Here is an 18,575-nt window from a genome sequence, read left to right on the forward strand (position 1 = left end):
TGTGATTAAATGGTTGATGAGTAGACCTCGGTGCCAGTTTTGTGGATTCAGCTGTGCATAAGCTTAAGGTAGTGTATCACGTTACTCTTTGCCGTTCAACTTTGGCCTAAATCCCAAAGCGATCCCTGCCAATAAGAATGTGATTAATATGGAGATTTCTCAATGTGTTTGGCAGTCTCTGTACAGTTACCTCACGTTGACAGCTGTATCTGATCTTCAGTCAGTTGTGTGTTTTCTACAGCCTTGGCGCTGATTTTATTTTTGCCGTGGGGTATTCTGTCGCTGCCTAGAAGCGGTTGGAAACAGAGCCTTCACGTATTCTTGCCTTTTTCTTTCTTTAATTTTCACCTTATTATTTTCGGTACCCAAAGAGGAGGGATGTTAAATGCTCACACACATTGGATTTGTTCAACAGAAAGAATGCAGCCATACTACAAATAGAATAAATAAGGAACCAAAGCGAATGTCCTGAATGTACCAGAATAAAGAAAATGGAAATAGCCATGTAACGGAGCGTAGTAGATGAAACTACCTACTGTCTCAGATATAAAATAATATTTGGGAGATAAGTGATAGGCATTTAAAGCCCTCCTAAATAAGAAACAACAGCTTCTCGTAACTGTTGTTAGTAAAATTCACTACCTCATTGTAAAAATTGGGGTTTCTGTGTGTGATGTTCAGGATTTTGTATGTGCTGAGTGCACTTGTGATTTTTTTTTAGTAGGAAATGTAATGCCTGTCTCCCATTTCTGATTCGAAGATCTTTTTGTGTGAGTAAATGCATAAACTGCAACCTAAAAGTTAGGTCATTTCTACAATTCTCACTTTGATTGTTAAATCTTTCACTTTCTTAAAGACCAGCCTTATAATTCTGTATCACTAGAAGTTTTACACTCCCTGCGTGACCCCTTCAGTCTGGAATATTTAGGTGTCTTTAGAAGACCATGCTGACAGGATCGTTTAACTGTGCTATATTTCCCCGGTAATATTTTCCGCCGGTCAGGTGTCAAAGCAATTGCATTTCTGCTCTTAGTTCTATATACCTGAGATCCCTAATAGAGGTTTTATTCCGTAATAAATTAGAAGAACCATGCATAGGTATTGATAATCACACCAGCACTGTCTCTGCTACCGATTTGTACATCCCAAGCGCTTAGTACAGTGCTCTGCACATAGTAGGCGCTCAGTAAATACTATTGAATTAACTTGTATCTGCCCCATCGTTTAGAACTGTCCTTGGCACATAGTAAATGCTGGCCAAGTAGCTTCATTAATATTTAATGATAGTCGTAATTGCCCCTGAGGACTGGAAGCAAGAGGAAGAAAACGGGTCTCTTGGCTCCAGCTATTGCAAAATGCAGAGCTTTTGGCTTCCTCCGTCGCCACCGTCCTCATAACTCCACTCTCGGTCAGTTTCCCAGCTGTTGTGGCTCCCAGCCTTTTTATCTGGAAAACCAAGGTGAAGTACCTGCTCTCTTTTGGACCGTCAGCCCCACGTGGGTCATGGACCGCGTCCAACCTCATGATCTTGCGTCTACCCAAGCGCTTAGTACAGTTAGTTGTCGGCACATAGTAAACGCTCAGTCAGTACCACGATTATGACCCCATCCGAGACAGCGGCCCAGGTCCTCACCTGTCATCTCCACTCTGTTTGCTACCCCTTCCACTGACCTCCTGTTTAGGGAACTTCGGGACCAAAGAAGGATTCAAACAAGATGTTAAACTGTTTTCAAACCTCTAAGCCTGATTTTATCTTGAATGTAAAAAAAAGAAAACCTCTTTAATTTCCCCCCCCACATCATCACGCAGTCATCACCGTCGTATGGGAGGATTTAAAGGAGTGAGAGGTTATGTTAGAAATGTATCCACTTCAGCGCCTTAACTGCATCGATGCAGAAAAAAGCTAATTTGTGTCTTTAGCCCATTAAGTGCCGGTCTTTGAAAGTGCCGCATTTCAGAAACCGGGTCGACTAAAATACATCGCATATGATATTGCCTTTGCCTTCGATTGGTAAAGTGGGAATAGCACCATCTGGTCACTGTTCGCAGAATGCTATAAATATAATCACCAGGCATCATTTAAAATTGTATATATATATTCATTCAGTCATTCGTACTTCCTGAGCTCCTACCGCGTGCAGAACACTGTACTGGGAGAGGTTGGACACAGTCCCTGTCTCACAAGGGGCTCACAGACTTAGTAGGAGGGAATAAGATTTAATCCACATTATATAGATGAGGGAACTAGGGAACACAACTCAAATTTTGAACAAGACAGGGTCCTGCCACTCTATAAAACCGCGCTATGTTGACACGTGAAATACAGTGTGCAGTTCTGGACAGAATGGAGCTGGAAAAAGTTCAAAGAAGGGCAACCAAGATCAGAAAGTGGAGTGGCTTCCGTATAAGCAGAGACTGAGAAGATTAGAACTGAAGGAGGGCATAGTGAAAGTTTATTAAGGCTTGAAGAATATGGACAGGAGAAGGCACAGAATCGTTGCCTGGCCTACCAAATTGCCCAACTCCAGGACAAGGAGATCTACAATGAAGTCGTAAGGTTTTAAGGCTCCAAACAAGCAAAAGGAAACTCTTCACCCTGTGGGAGGGACGCATGTGGAATTTGTTACCGCAGGAAGTTAGAGCAGGCCCAAAATGAATTGAGGTCCAAGGAGTCCCAAATTCAAGGGGAGTTAGTGATGTTAGAGTCAACCAAATTCACCATTTAGATGCCAGAAAGAGCAAACAAGACATTATTCCTCCAACCATCATGCAGTCTTAATCGTAATAATGGCGTTTGTTTAGTGCTTACGGTGTGCCAAGCCCTGTACTAAACTCTAGGTGCAACCTTAAACTCTAGATACAGCCTTAGGCGGTGCATCGTCCTTGTCCCTCATGTAGCTCTCCTTCTTAGTGGGAGAGAGGACGGGGATTTCATCCCCATTTTTCAGATGAGGAAAATGGAGGCACAGAGCGGTTAAGTGACTTGCCCCAAATCACACAGCAGGCAAGTGGTGAAGCCGGGATTAGAACCTAGGTCTCCCGTGACTTCCAGGCTCAGGGCTCATTCCACTAGGCCGCGCGGTTCCCGTCCTGACCGGAGATGGTGGACGGACCGCTGTCTGAGGCAGCGACGGTCTTTCTTCTTAAGTAATTTTCTCACGTTAATTACGTGCTAATTTGGTCACATCTTTTCATTTGGATTCATTTGGTGGGGACTTCCAAGAATCGGATTCCTTGCGGCGTACAAACGGGGGGGAAAGAGCTGCCCGCAGAGGCAACGCTGTAGCCAGAGACCACAATTGGAGATAGAAGAGACCTCAAGCAAAGAGAAAAAAGACTTCACCGTTCTCAGTATCGACTGCTCAGTCTGCACTCGGCACCCGAGGCCGCGAAGGGCTTGGTCTCTGTAGGGGCAAGTGGTTGAGCTAGGAGGGGTATATGTTAAGCACTTACGGGGCATCAAGCACCGTACTAAGCACTGGGTACAAGGTAATCGGGTGGGATACGGTCCCTGCCCCACGTGGGGCTCACAGTCTTAAATATGAATCAATTCATCAGTGGTATTTATTGAGTGCTTATTATGTTCAATGCACTGTATTAAGCGCTAGAACTCTGACCTGGAGGGCATAAACCAGGCTTTCTGCTTCATCCTCTGTCCACTTCTTGAACAGTAATGTTAAAATCTCCAAAGACCCAGTGGTTGACAGTGGATATTCTTTAGGAATAATAATAGTACAATAATAATAATATTATTATTATTATTATTAAAGTAAGAATAGTACAGAGAAGCAGCGTGGCTTAGTGGAAAGACCACGGGTTTGGGAGTCAGAGGTCGTGGGTTCTCATCCCGGCTCTGCCACTTGTCATCTGCGTGACTTTGGGCAAGTCACTTCACTTCGCTGTGCCTCAGTTCCCTCATCTGTAGAAGGGGGATTAAAACTATGAGCCCACGTGGGACAACCTCGTGACCCTGTATCTCCCCCAGCGCTTAGAACAGTGCTCTGCACGTAGTAAGCGCTTAACGGACGCCAACATTGTTAATAGTAATAATGATAATGCATAGATGAGGATCCCGGCGTAGGATGTGGATAAATCAGATGATAGATAAGGCATTCACCGTAAAGATTAGAACCGTTTTGAATTTTATTTCTCTAAAGGAAAACAGCAAATTTGATATTAAAAGTCGTGTGGGCAGGGAATGTGTCTACCGACTCCGTTGTATTGTACCCTCCCAAACGCTCGGTGCAGTGCTCTGAACCGGCTCAATAAATCGGATCGATTGGGGATTTCTTTCTTCACATCGGTGCCGCAGTTCCAAGTTCACAACCATTAAATCGGGCATCTGCCTTTAGAAAGGCTACCGCCTACTAGTAATAATGTTGGTATTTGTTAAGCGCTTACTATGTGCACAGCGCTGTTCTAAGCGCTGGGGTAGATGCAGGGCAATCAGCTTGTCCCACATGAGGTTCACAGTTAATCCCCATTTAACAGATGAGGGAACTGAGGCACCGAGAAGTGAAGTGACTTGCCCACAGTCACACAGCTGACAGGTGGCAGGGCCGGGATTCGGAGCCATGACCTCGGACTCCCGAGCCCGGGCTCTTTCCGCTGAGCCACGCCGCTTCTCTATCCCTTTGACCCTTTAGGGAATGTGATAAGACACCCGCCCCCTGAGTTTATATTGGTAGCATGTCGGTGTTAAATTAGAGGGCACTCTCTTTCAAGAAACACTTTCAAAGATTGATATTTTACAACACATCAGTAACAAATTACTTCGGCAAAGATAAAGGCTAGCGATGCTGTAAATGACAGCTGTTTTCCTTGTGGGGGCATAACTTTTTAAACAAATCACAAAGCGAGACCAGAGCTGGCACTCGCATCTTTAGATCCAACACATTTCATGCGGTCTATCTTTCTACGTCGCTAATGTATAATAATGATAATAACGTTGGTATTCGTTAAGCGCTTGCTATGTGCAGAGCACTGTTCTAATCGCTGGGGTAGACACAGGGGAATCAGGTTGTCCCACGTGGGGCTCACAGTCTTAATCCCATTTTACAGATGAGGTAACTGGGGCACGGAGAAATGAAGTGACTTGCCCACGGTCACACAGGTGACAAGCGGCAGAGCTGGGATTCGAACTCATGACCCCTGACTCCAAAGCCCGTGCTCTTTCCACTGAGCCACGCTGCTTGTCCTTAAAAAGAAATCTAAAGCTGATTCCTCCCATTTAGTTCTGCAGTCAGAACATTGCATTAATTATTTGAGCATTGACGAGGTGCCTCATAATGCAGAATTTTGACATCCTTTTTCAGTTCACCTGCTGAATTCAGTTCGATTCAGTTACTCTTCAGTGAAACCTACTTACTTGCCAGGATCCAGAAATGGGTATTGTGTTGTTTTTTTTAATCACATCAGAACACAGGCTCAAATAAAGTTAGTGGGAAAACATAAAATAGATTCAAGGGGAAAATTAAGGGAGATCCCTGAAGTCAAAATGAAATCGAATGAATGGACTGAATTTAAATTGTAATTTACTTGAACCTATTAAAGTTTGAAGTTTCCCGGGCTTCAGGGACCACCTCTGTACGGATGACCCACATCTATACCTTGTTAGCCCTGACTGCTCTCCTCCTCTATAATGTTGCATTTCCTCCAACCTTCAGGACATCTCCACATGGATGTGCCGATTCCATGGATGGCACGCTCCCCGCTCCATCTTACGTTTTGTCCCGGACCGAACTCATCTTCCTCCCCAAGTCCTCTCCTTCACCTCATGTTTCCATCACATTAGAGAAGCAGCATTGCCTTGTGGATAGAGCACGGGCCTGGGAGTCAGAACGATGTGGGTTCTAATCTTGGCCCCGCCACTTGCCTGTTGTGTGACCTTGGGCAAATCACTTCATTTCTCTGGGCCTCAGTTTCCTCATCTGGAAAGTGGGGATTAAGACTGTGAGCCCCATGTGGGACATGGACTGTGTCCCTCAGTGCTTAGGGACTGTTCTAACAGTTCCAACTGTTCTAACGGTGCCCGGCACATAGTGAGGGCTTAACAAATACCGTAAAAAAAAAAAAAATCACTGTCGAAAACATCATCGTCCTCCCCATTTCCCAAATCCGTGATCATAGAATTGCCCTTGACTCTACTCTCTTGCAGCTAAATCCTACAGTTCCTCTCCTCGACATTCACAGATCCATCCCTTTTTCTCCATCCAAATTCCGACTTCCCTGGTCCAGGCATTGGTCATCTCCTGGCTTGACTGCTGAATCATCCCCTTTGCCGACCGCCCTGCTAACGTCGGTATCGTCCCTCTCCGTCCATACTCCTCTCTGCCGCCTGGATTCGTTTTCTGAAACTCCATTCTGCTACATTCCCCACTCCTCAAAAACCTTCTTCACTTCAACAAGCAGAAACTCCTGATCGTATCCGCCATTTTTTTCCCCCACCGCACCCCAGAATGCAAATTTCATCCCTCTCAACTTAACCTAGCTATTGGGCCTCATCCGTTCCTCTCCCTCCGCTGACCTCTTGCTCACATCGTCCTTTCCTCCTAGATTTCCCTCTGCCTTTACATTTGAAAGAACACCTCTCAGCTGTTTTCAAAACTCTTCTGAAATGGCAGTTCCTATTATTATTACATCATTACATCTTCTATTATTAATTTCTACACTGTACATTCCCCTTCCACCTCAGGACTCCTGCACCACTTTCAGCATTTGGAAACTCTTCTCTCCCACTTAGCACTTACGTACACACCTTCATCGATTCGTCCTATCTCTGTTGTAATCCCTCTCTCTCCTGCTAGATTGTAAACTTCGACTGCAGGGATCAACTCTTTTAATTCGATGGTGATAACATGATAATCGTGATGGTGGTATCTGTTAAGCCCTTACTATGTGCCAGACACTGTACCGAGCACGAGGGTGGATATAAGCAAATGGAGTTGGACACAGTCCTTGTTCAGTGTAGGGCTCACAGTCTCAATCCCCATTGTACCGATGAGATAACCGAGCCACAGAGAAGTGAAGTGACTTGTCCAAGGTCATACAGCAGGCAAGTGGCAGAGTCAGGATTAGAACCCATGACTTTCTGACTCACAGGTCTGTGCTCTATCCATTCCTGCCATGCTGACTCTTGTGCTTTTCCAAGGGCCTGGTGCGGTGCTCCGCACCCAGTATGTGCCCAGTTAACGTTTTTGATTGATCGATTGATTCAGAATCTTTAGTAGATCCATGCTGCCGGAATAAATCAGCTAATTCCCTTTAGCTTAGGTTGTGGAGTTGAACCTTACCTCCTACGTAGCACCGTCGGAGGGCCGGAGCGTTCGCCAACAGGGATCAATAGAACCGACCTTTCGAAGAAAAAACAGCCTCTAATTAGCGCTTTCCCTAAGAAAGTAGAACTTGATTCGTCTTCATTTGCCCGCACGTAGCATTTGAATTTGGGCCAAACGTTGCTAAGATGAGAATTTTTTATTTTTCTAAACAGAGTAACTGGCTTTAAGAGGGGAGGGAGTAATGCCGTGCAGGAGAGAAGTCATGCGTGATGAGTTGAAGCTGTGGGAGTCACAGTTAGAATATCTGCTCGAGAGGAGTGATGGAATGCGGGCTGGAAGTAGGGAGGGGAGCGAAGGGAATCCTTACAAATGAAATAAAGAAAATGAACAAAAGGTGGCCAGATTCCAGACTGAATAGATTCAAGTCAATTCTGACCAGAATCAAATCAAGGGTTTCTCATTAATAATAATGTTGGTATTTGTTAAGCGCTTACTATGTGCAGAGCACCGTTCTAAGCGCTGGGGGAAATAGGGGGTAATCGCGTTGTGTCACGTGAGGCTCGCGGTTAATCCCCATTTTACAGATGAGGGAACTGAGGCCCAGAGAAGTGAAGTGACTTGCCCACAGTCACACAGCTGACAAGCGGTAGAGCCGGCATTCGAACCCATGACCTCTGATTCCCAAGCCCGGGCTCTTTCCACCGAGCCACGCCGCTTATTCTTTGTAAGGCATCATCCTCAGCAGTGGAATAATTGCCAATTAGACCAGCGGAATGATGCGGACGGCTCTATGGGATCAGTCGATCAATGGTATTTATCGAGCGCTTACTGGGTGCAGAGCACTGTGCTAAGCGCCGAGCTGAGCACAATGCACGTTTCCTGCCTACATCAAGCTTACAGTCTAGAGGGGGATCCTATTCTTCCGTGAAATGAGAACTGAGCTAAATAAATCGTTCAGCGGATCTGCAGCAGGAGTGCGCTCGGATCCGTATCCTCTTTTCAGGGCTATATGATGCCTGAAGGGAAGGATGGGATTTCTTGAATCAAGAAGACTTTGCACGCAGTAAGCGCTCAATAAATAGGACTGAATGAAAGAGCCTGCTTTGCTATTGTTGCAGTTTCTTACGAGTGCTTTCATTCACCTAAATCCGTGTGAGCTGGAAACCCTTGGGGGGAAGGGGGAAGAGAGCGGGGAAGGTATATTCGCCCTGTTTTGTGTGTGACGTTGCCATCTCTCTGTCGGATCGCGAAACCATGTTTTCATAGCGTAGACTATCGGAGCAGACATCCCAAGAGCAATGGCACCGTCCCAACATGGTGAGCGTGACAGCCAGGCTTACCTCGTACGTTCTGGCCGACTCGTAGAGCAATTCTATCGATGCGGCGTGGCCTAGTGGAAAGAGCGCGGGCCCGAGAGTCGGAGGACCTGGGTTCAGATCGCCACTCCGCCTCTTGACTTGTAGGTGATCGCTTAACTTCCCTGCGCCTCACTTTCCTTAACTGGAAAATGGAATCCCCATCTACCCCCCCTACTTAGACTGGAAGTCTCACGTCGGGACGGTGATCGTGTCCGACCCGATTAATTAATATCTACCACCGCACTTAGAACGGTGCTTGGCACGTACTAAGGGCTTAACCAAGTGCCATAAAAATTTGCAGTTAGTCACCTCTTCCCTGGTCGGGGCACATGAGGAAAGCGAGGGGCGGTGAAGTCGGGGATAGTAGAAGGCGTGGAATGCGGCCACCAGGAATAGTGTGACTTTTAGAGAGAAGACTCCATGAAGATTCCCATACCAAGAGGCAGAAAAGGTGGATAGAGCACGGGCCAGGGAATCTGAAAGACTTGGGTCTGAATCCCGGCTCCTCCACTTGTCGCTGGGAGACCTTGGGCAAGTCGATTCATGTCTCTGGGCCTCACTTACCTCACCGGGAAAATGGCGATTAAGACTCGAAGCCCCATGTGTGACATGGACTGTCTACAAGCAGCGTGGCGCAGTGGGAAGAGCACGGGCTTTGGAGTCAGGGCTCATGAGTTCAAATCCCAGCTCTGCCACTTGTCAGCTGTGTGACTGTGGGCAAGTCTCTTAACTTCTCTGGGCCTCAGTTCCCTCATCTGTAAAATGGGAATTAAGACTGTGAGCCCCACGTGGGACAACCTGATTTCCCTGTGTTTACCCCAGCGCTTAGAACAGTGCTCTGCACATAGTAAGCGCTTAACAAATACCAACATTATTATTATTATTATTACAAACTCATCTGTATCAACCCCAGTGCTCAGAATGGTGCCTGGCACGTAGCAGATGCTTAATAGATACCATTAAAAAGTAATAAATGAGGCAAATACAAGAGCAGCGTCGAGCTCTGCCAGCAAGAAGCACAGCAGCAATAAAAGGCATTATTTAGACGCACAAAATGTGGAAGGCATTGCCAGTTCAGCTTCATACATTCCAGGTTCCCTTGCACGCGCGGATAAAAATCTCACCATCAATAATGTCATCTTCAAACGAGGAATTTATTTCCTTATTTTTGCAATTAAATCCCTGTAGTTAAGAGCAGAAGGGACGCTTGTAAATGAGTCACGAAAACTGAGGAAGATGAAAGAGAGAGAAGACGTCCGTGTCACTCATCTTGAAATTCTAAGCTGCCACCGCGTTTGAAAATTCAAGTCGTGAGGAAGTCCAGCTGCTGAGGGAAGGAAGGGTGGGAGAAATATCACGTAGCCAACAGGGTGAGCTTAGATTAATCCACAGGATAGAGAGAAGCAGCATGGCCCAGTGGCAAGAGATCAGGTTCGGGAGTCAGAGGACGTGGGTTCTAATTCCTGCTCCGCCACTTGACTGTTTTGTGGCCATGGGCAAGCCCCGTCACTTCTCTGTGCCTCAGTTACCTCATCTGTATAATGGAGACTAAGACTGCGAGCCCCACGTGGGACCACCTGCTTACCTTGTCTCTACCCCGATGCTTAGAACAGTGCTTGGCCCATAGTAAGCACTTAAATACATCATCATTATTATTATTATTATTATTATTATTCCTCTAGACTGTAAGCTCCTTGTGGGAGCTTACCCACCTCTCCCAGGCGCTGAGTACAGTTCTTGGCATATAATAAGCGCTTGATAAATACAATTAATTGAGAGGGTTTTTATTTAATCAGAGATTTTAAGTATTGACCTTAGCAAGAACACTTTCAATTCAGGCAAAAAAAAAAAAAAAAAAGTGTTCCTACCTCAGCAAAATCTCTTCGAAATGACGACAATTGTAATAGAATTCATGGTGGAGGAATAAATGTCCAACCTCATAAAAATAATTCTATTAACCAAAAACTATTAATGAAAACCAGAATTTTACAATTCCACACAAACACCCCCGTTGGAAACATTTCCTGATTAATTCCATGCTCTTTCTAGAGGAAAAAGAAGCTGTATCCCAGGATGGTTTCCAGACATTTATTTAGACACCAAAATTTCCGGAACAAATGCACATCTGAAACAACAAAATGGTATCCTTCTCACAGGAAAGGGACTCATTTACAAGCACCCAAACCAGGGCAGGAATGAATGAGAGCGTAATAATAATAATGTCGGTATTCGTTAAGCGCTTACTATGTGCAGGGCACTGTTCTAAGCGCTGGGGTAGACGCAGGGGAATCAGGTTGTCCCCCGTGGGGCTCCCAGTCTTCATCCCCATTTTACAGATGAGGGAACTGAGGCCCAGAGAAGTGAAGTGACTTGCCCGCAGTCACCCAGCTGACGAGTGGCAGATCTGGCATTCGAACCCACGACCTCTGACTCCAAAGCCCGTGCTCTTGCCACTGAGCCGCGTCTCCGTGGTGTCTTATTTTCGGGAATGGACTGTGGGCCGGGTTTGCATCTACTAACTCTGTTGTATGATACTTTCCCCAGTGCTCAGTACAGTGCTCTGCACACAGTAAGGGCTTAGAAAATGCCAACATTGATGGATTGATTGATTGCACTACGGTATGTGCGCGCTGGCATCAGGAGTGGGTTGAAATGCCAAAATTGTTCCTGGGGAAAATGACCTGCCGATTTCTTCAGCTCCTCTTTTGTTTAAGGGGCCAGTTCCTTCAACTCCTCATTTCTGTAAGGGGCTCTCTCTCGCCGTCTATATTTTGCAAACTGAACAAGCTAAGAGCCGTGGGAAGGTGTGAAGCTACACAGCTGCCATTTGCCAGGCGGTGATGGAGTAAACCAAAGGAATATTGCAAATTTGGCTCCAAAAACTTTGCATATTGGACTTTTTCTGCTATTTCATTCAATCGGTTAAAATGAAGATTTTTTTCTACCCCTTTGAGAAACTGCTTGGTGGCTTTCACATGCCCCCTGCCCTCACATACCCCCCGGAAAATGTCCCAGAGCCAGAACCAAGAAGCGGTGTGACCTAGTGGGTAGAACCTGGGCCTTGTAGTCAGAAAAACCTGGCTCCTAATCCCGGCTCCGCCACTTGTCAGTTTTGTGGCCTTGGGCAAGTCACTTAACTTCTCAGTGTCCCAGTTGCCTCCTCTGTAAAATGGGGATTAAGACCGCGAGCCCCTTGTGGGACAGGGACTGTGTCCAATCGGAATATCTTGGCGTGGCTTAGTGGAAAGAGCATGGGCTTGGGAGTCAGAGGTCATGGGTTCTGATCCCGGCTCTGCCACTTATCATTCATCCACTTGTATTTATTGAGTGCTTACTGTGTGCAGAGCACTGTACTAAGTGCTTGGAAAGTGCAATTCGGCAACAAAGAGAGACAGTCCCTGCCCACAGTGAGCTCTCGGTCTAGAAGGGGGGAGCTGTGTGACTTCGGGCAAGGCACTTAACCTCTCTGTGCCTCAGTTACCTCATCTGTAAAATGGGGATCAAGACCGTGAGCCCCATGCGGGACAGGGACTGTGTCCAACCCGCTTTGCTTGCATCTACTCCGGCACTTAGAACGGCACCTGGCACGTAAGTAAGGACTTAACAGATACCACCGTCATCATCGTCATAATAATAATGTCGGTATTTGTTAAGCGCTTCCTATGTGCCGAGCGCCGTTCTAAGCGCCGGGGTAGATACAGGGTAATACCGTCATCATCGTCATCATCATTGTCAAGGGCTTGGGGAGGTACAGTTGAATTAGGAGACATGATCCTTGCCTCAAGGAGCTTTCTAGTGAGGGAGACAGACACTAAAATAAGTTACAGATGGGAGAAAATAAGACATAAATGTTTAGGTGGAGTTTAAATGTGATAGCGAAGCAGGGTGACCTAGTGGAAGGAGCACGGGCACGGGAGTCAGAGGTTCTAATCCTGGCCCCGCCGTCTCCCCGCTGTATGGTGTTATGCGAATCACTTCACTTCCCCTCAGTTTCCCCCTCTGTAAAATGGAGATTTGATCCTACTCCCTCCCAGTTAGCCTGCGAACCGCGTACGGGACGAGGACCGTATCCTACCTGATTTATCTTGTATCAACCCCGGCGACCTGTCACGAAGAGCTGGATGGTTTCAGGGAACTGTAGCCAAAAGGTTTGGCCAGAGAGAGGCCAGTGAAAAATCCAGTGGGGTGGAAAAATCCAGTGGAAAAATCCAGAGGCCAGTGGGGTGTTAGTACCAACCAGAAATGGATTTTAGCAGTGGCAGAAACTGGTGTGTCAGTCACAGTCGTTCAACTCGCCACCGTCTGGCACCTGTGCCAGTGGTTGCTAAGGCCCGATAGATGTTTGGTTTAGTCAGAAGTATTATTCCCTGTCTCTACCTTTTCTTCTGCTTGTTTGCTAAAGATTGTCAACTTTGAACCCTGTTCTCTAGTTTTTTGGAGTTTCTTTTTTTCCTCTCGTTGCCTGAATCGTTTCACTGTATATTGCCCGGGTACCAGAATCTGAAAACAGTTCTCTATTTCCCGTGGGTGAGGGGAAACATGAACTTGGTCTTCTGCAGGTGAATTTTTGATTCAAGGTGCCGGGCTGACTTTACAAAGCGGCCTTGAATCTCTTATAACCTAGTCTCTGTGCACTTTCAGAGAACAGTCTTCAGCCTTCGAAAGTTCCTAAAAGTTACCTGTCTCTGGGGCTTTTAATACTCCTACCTGAGGGTGCCACATTAGCGTTCTGCCACTGACAAGTAACTGTGTTCTCTATCCCCTTGTTCTATATATCTCTGTTCGTAAAACCCCGGTGCTCTGCGAAATGAAGTGTTTAAAAGATTCTAAAATGCACCTGGAATATTTTTAAAGGCGGTGGCCTGTCTGATCACTCAACACCTCATAAGATGGCAAGTAATATCTACGCAGGTGTGCAAAAATTATTTAGAATCCCAGAGATACATCAGATATATTTTACTGGTGTCGCTCAGCCAGTCGGCACCTGGGTTTTTATTCCGGGGAAACACGGAGACTAGTGCGCACTTTTTTTTCTAAAATCCGGTTCTCCCGACGCCTCCTGTTTGGGAGCAGGTGGCATTGATGAAAAGAGGGTAAGGATGTGATGAGAAGCCACCTTGAGGATAGAGAAATAAAGAGTGGACTCCTCCAGATACTGTTCCTCGGATCGGATTTATTTCATAATTTTGAAAACGGTCTGGAAGAGAGGGTGACCGATGAAATCTCCCAATCTCGGGCCTAGATGTCAGAAGACCTGAGCTCTGATCCCTCCTCTGCCACTTTTCTGCTGTGTGACTTTGGGCACGTCACTTGACTCCTTTATATCTCAGTTACCTCATCCATAAAATCGGGATTAAGAATGTGCATCATGTATATCCAACCTTATTATCTTGTACCTACCCCGGTGTTTAGCCCGGTGCCTGGTAAATGGTAAGTGCTTAACAAATACCGTTAAATTTCTTTCAAAAAGCTATTAGTCATGACTCAGGAATCCCGGAATCGCTACTTGTCCTCGCTTCTCTCCCGCTCCATCCAGCTCGCGTCCTTCGCTCCTGTCAACCCGAATATTTCACCCTGCCTCATTCTCATCTGTCTCACCGCCAGGCTCTGCTCACACTCTCCATCCTGCCTGAAACTTCTCCCTCACCCTTCACATATCTGACAGACCACTGCTTTCTCCATCTTCCAGGGCCTTTTGAAATCCCGCCTACTCCGAGAGGCCTTCCCTGAATCATTGCTCGTCACCCCCACCCTATTTCCCCTCTAACTGCACTTCCGCATCACTACTCATTTTAGTTCTGTCCCCACGGGACAGGGACTGTCCAATCTGATTATCGGGACCACCCCAGGGCTTAGTACGGTGCTTACTGAACAAATGCTACAATTATTATGATTCACCTCCTCTTCCTTCGTTAATACTTACATACTTGTATTTGAACTCTGTTTGTCCCTATCCTACTCTTTCCTTTTCTTTTGTACTCTCCCAAGACACAGCAACCGCCTGAAAATTCAGCGGAGGGCGCGTGATCATCAGGAAGGTCAAGGAGAGATAAACGAAAGGCACAGTCTTTTTCACTATATAATTCATACCCCCAGACCTAAAATACTAAGTCAGAGGTAGAATCCTGACCTAGATAGACATCGGTCTGTCCCAGTAATGGCAATTCTGATGTTCTAATAATAAAAATAGGATTTTTTAAATAAGAACTGTACTGGGCGCTTTGGTATATACAAGATGGTCGGGTTGGACACAGTCCCTGCCCCACGTGGGGCTCACGGTTTATGTAATCTACGTTCATAAGAGCTGGAGACAATCATGCGGAAGGTAGGGCTAGTAATGGCACTGCTATTGACGCCTGTCTACTTGTTTCGTTTTGTTGTTCTAGACAGTGAGCCCGTTGTTGGATAGGGATTCACCCTGTATGTTGCCAAACTGTACTTTCCAAGCGCTGAGTACAGTGCTCTGCACACAGTAAGCGCTCAGTAAATACGATTGAATGAATGAATGAATAATGGCACCCCCAAAATACGGACTTCAATGAAGAAATGCCAAAATGCCATAGGTAATGGATAGTATTAGAGAGTCAGGGTATTACTTCGAACACCTGCTAAGGCTAAAAGCCGAGGAAGCTCTGAATTTTATATTCTGTGTCGTGCCTCTTTCAGGGCTCATTACGCCGGGATCGCCGTATTGTTTTTGCTCCTTTTTACCGCGACTGCACGCACAATCAGTTGCAAACTGACGGCGCATTTATTACAAATAAATTTGGGCATGCAAAGTTTGGGCAGACCCCCCCCCAAAATCGAGTTGTCTCAAAAGAAGATGGCTGGCTCTTCTCACTGGATTAAAAAAAGGGAAATTCCATTTACAAAAAAAAAAATCAGGGTAAAGTTATGTCTCACAGACACAGAAGATGCTTCATTTCTCTTGTAAGATGCTAAGCAAATAGATGCAGTAGCTTGGCAACAGGCTCCATAGCAAATTCGGGAGCTTTAGAGCTGTCACATGGACCAAACTGTCCTACGGGTATTCGACATAAACTGCCCAGACAGCTCATCTGCCTCATTCATCCAGAACTCTCTCATCACTTGATCATGATGATGATGATCATCATCAAGTGGCAAGGCTGATTCACAAACGACAAAGACCCAGAACAAAGTCAGTCTCAGCACGGAAGCTCGTTCACCCGCACGCAGCCACGCTTGGTGGAACGCTTGAGAAGAGGCGACAGGAGGGAACGAAAAGCGAGAAGGATGAAAGGAACGTCCAAAGGATACGACAAAACAAAGCTTCAAACAGTGCCGCGTCGCAGGTGAAAACTGGGAGTCGGTGCCGCCGCTAGCCAGCGCAATCAAGAAAGGAGCGACTTTTTTAGGGGGAAGTTGCATCAGGATTGTGAGATGGGGAGGCAATAGCCAGGAACCGCGGCCAGCAGACCTAATCGTGTTTTCTGAGGGCAGTGTGAGGTTGGCACTGAAAATCCTCTGTTTGGCGTTTTCAGCCACGCAATCAGAGGTGAATTTGACCATCAGTGATGTCTTCGAACACAAAGGACACGACGGATATAAGAAGTCATGAGCCGCGTCCCGTGGCCGTGTGCTATATAGTAATGTAATAGTAAGCATTTTGTTTACCCCTAGCAAAGCCGAAAGATGAATAAATGATAAAAACCAAGTCCTGTTTTTCATCACTATAAATTGTCCTAGTTTAGGCCGTGGCCTGATTTTCTTTAAATGTAGGGTACTAACGAACCCCTTCTCTCCAGCAAGGTCTTCAAAAATAAGTCGCTACTCAAAATAGCATCTTCTTCTTGAAGTTTCTAAACTTTTCAATGTAATTAAAGGCCCTTGTACTTATCCTACCTCTTCTATATCTTTACCATTTTGATGACTTTTCAGAACGCTGTTTTTCAAAACAGTCGTCTCCAACTAAATAGCGAAATGTCAAGCTTTCATCTATTTTTTTTTTCCATCTTCAAAATCTCTATTCTTATCCCAAGGAATTAAAAATTCAGTCTGAGTAGGTGGAAGGCATTAAATGTTGCATACATTATCCCGTCTTAGAGTTATAAGTGTTAAGAATGTTCCGTCTATGCTTACAACGGTAAAACAAGCTAGCCGAACGGAATGACAACTTGAACTATGAACGCCTCTCGTTGTTGTGAAGAAACAAGGCCCTATCCAGCTGGACTCTTTTGGAAAACAAATACGACGGCCAGAAATGAAATATAAATCTTCCCGTTTCTGGTGAACAAATATAGCTACAGGGAGCAGAATATTAGTAAGCTTCCAATACGTTCCGTTCCGCAGTTGGTGTCTGGTGCCAGATTTCAGAATCCGTGTTTATCGATACTTCGTTAAGCGCTTACTATGTGCCAAGCCCTGTTCTGAGCACTGGGGTAGAAACAGGTCTATTGATTTGCTGTTGTTTTAATGAGATGTTCTTCCCCTCGACTCTATTTATTGCCACTGTTCTTGTCTGTCCGTCTCCCCCGATTAGACCGTAAGCCCGTCGAAGGGCAGGGATTGTCTCTGTTGCCGATTTATACATTCCAAGCGCTTAGTACGGTGGTCTCACGTAGTAGGCGCTCAGTAAATACTATCGAACGGATGAATGAGCAGGTTGATCAGGTGGGACGCAAACCCTGTCCCACATGGGGCTCACAGTCTCAATCCCCATTTCACGGACGAGGTAACTGAGGCACAGAGAAGTGAGGCGACCTGCCCGAGGTCGCGCGGCAGGCAAATGGCAGAGCCGGGAATAGATCCCAGGGTCCTTCTGACTCCCAGACCCGGGCTCTATCCACCCGGCCATGCTGCTTCTCTGATTCCAGGTTAATGAAGGATCCTCCTACCACCTACTACTTCTAGCTGTATCGAATAATGAAGAATCTTTGCTAACGTCCCAGAGGTTTGTTTTAGAAAAGAGGTAATTTTCAGACCTGGGGCTTAAACCCAAAACAGCTGCAGCAACAACCGTCTCCATCACATTAATGTGCTTTTAGTTACCGTCCTGGAATGAACTATTAAACATCACAGCTACCACGTTTTAACTACTGTTTGTCTTTCTTAATAGATGATTTACTTTAAGTGAGAGAAAAGGATTCTCCCTGAATGAGCTGAGTTGTTGTTGTTGTTTTCCTCCCATCTGCAGATTGTACTCTGGAAACGTGGGGATTTCCTATGTGCCAGTATTTAAAGGAAGAAAGATGGTGCTGTGGCCACAATGCCAGAATGTCAGCATGCTTGGTGAGGCTCTCTCTTCCCCTGACTGAGAGTTTTATCCAGATGTTACGCGATTCATTGTTTTGGGCTTGTTATCCTGCTCGTGGCCCGAGTTCTAAATCTATCCATTATCTTCACTGATGCTATTCTTACATGCTCGATTAGATGAAAAGAGACGAATCTGGTTTCCAGTTTCACAAGGTCGATCATGTCATTATTTCGTAGTCACCTAATCCTGTATTATACTTTACTTTCTAAAAAAAATATTTCAACGGTGAAGATTCAATCTCTATATAATCTCCCCGTAATATTCTCTATAATAGTCCCAAAACATCCAGAGCTCTCCAATACGGTACCGAAGGAAAACAATGACAATTCAAATTTAGAAGATAGCGTGGCGTAGGGGATGGAACACGGGCCTGGGAGTCAGAAGGTCGTGGGTTCTAATCCCAGCTCTGCCACTTGTCTGCTGGGTGACCTTGGGCAAGTCACTTGACTTCTCTGTGCCTCAGTTACCTCATCTGTAAAATGGGGATGGAGACTGTGAGCCCCACGTGGGCCAGGGACTGTCCAACCCGATTTTCCGCCCCAGCGCTTGGTACAGTGCCTGGCCCGTAGTAAGTGCTTAACAAATACCACAGATATTATTATTGCTATTATTATGTAAGTATAACAGCTTGAGAGTTGTGAGAGAGTGGTGCGTGGGATAAGGAAA

The 18,575-nt window shown here is 45.9% G+C and overlaps 1 protein-coding gene across 2 annotated transcripts in view; it reads left to right on the top strand.

Moving 5' to 3' along the window:
- The window catches only part of METTL25 (methyltransferase like 25), a 91,286-nt gene that overhangs the window by 41,651 nt on the left and 31,060 nt on the right, over positions 1 to 18,575 (top strand). For both annotated transcript variants that reach the window (XM_029079235.2, XM_029079234.2), the window contains exon 6: positions 17,790 to 17,884. In XM_029079235.2, coding sequence (XP_028935068.1) covers positions 17,790 to 17,884 — 95 coding nt within the window. The remainder of the gene's footprint in view (positions 1 to 17,789; positions 17,885 to 18,575) is intronic.

The sequence above is a fragment of the Ornithorhynchus anatinus genome, chromosome 14 (assembly GCF_004115215.2).
Source record: "Ornithorhynchus anatinus isolate Pmale09 chromosome 14, mOrnAna1.pri.v4, whole genome shotgun sequence".
In the NCBI taxonomy this organism is placed as follows: domain Eukaryota; kingdom Metazoa; phylum Chordata; class Mammalia; order Monotremata; family Ornithorhynchidae; genus Ornithorhynchus; species Ornithorhynchus anatinus.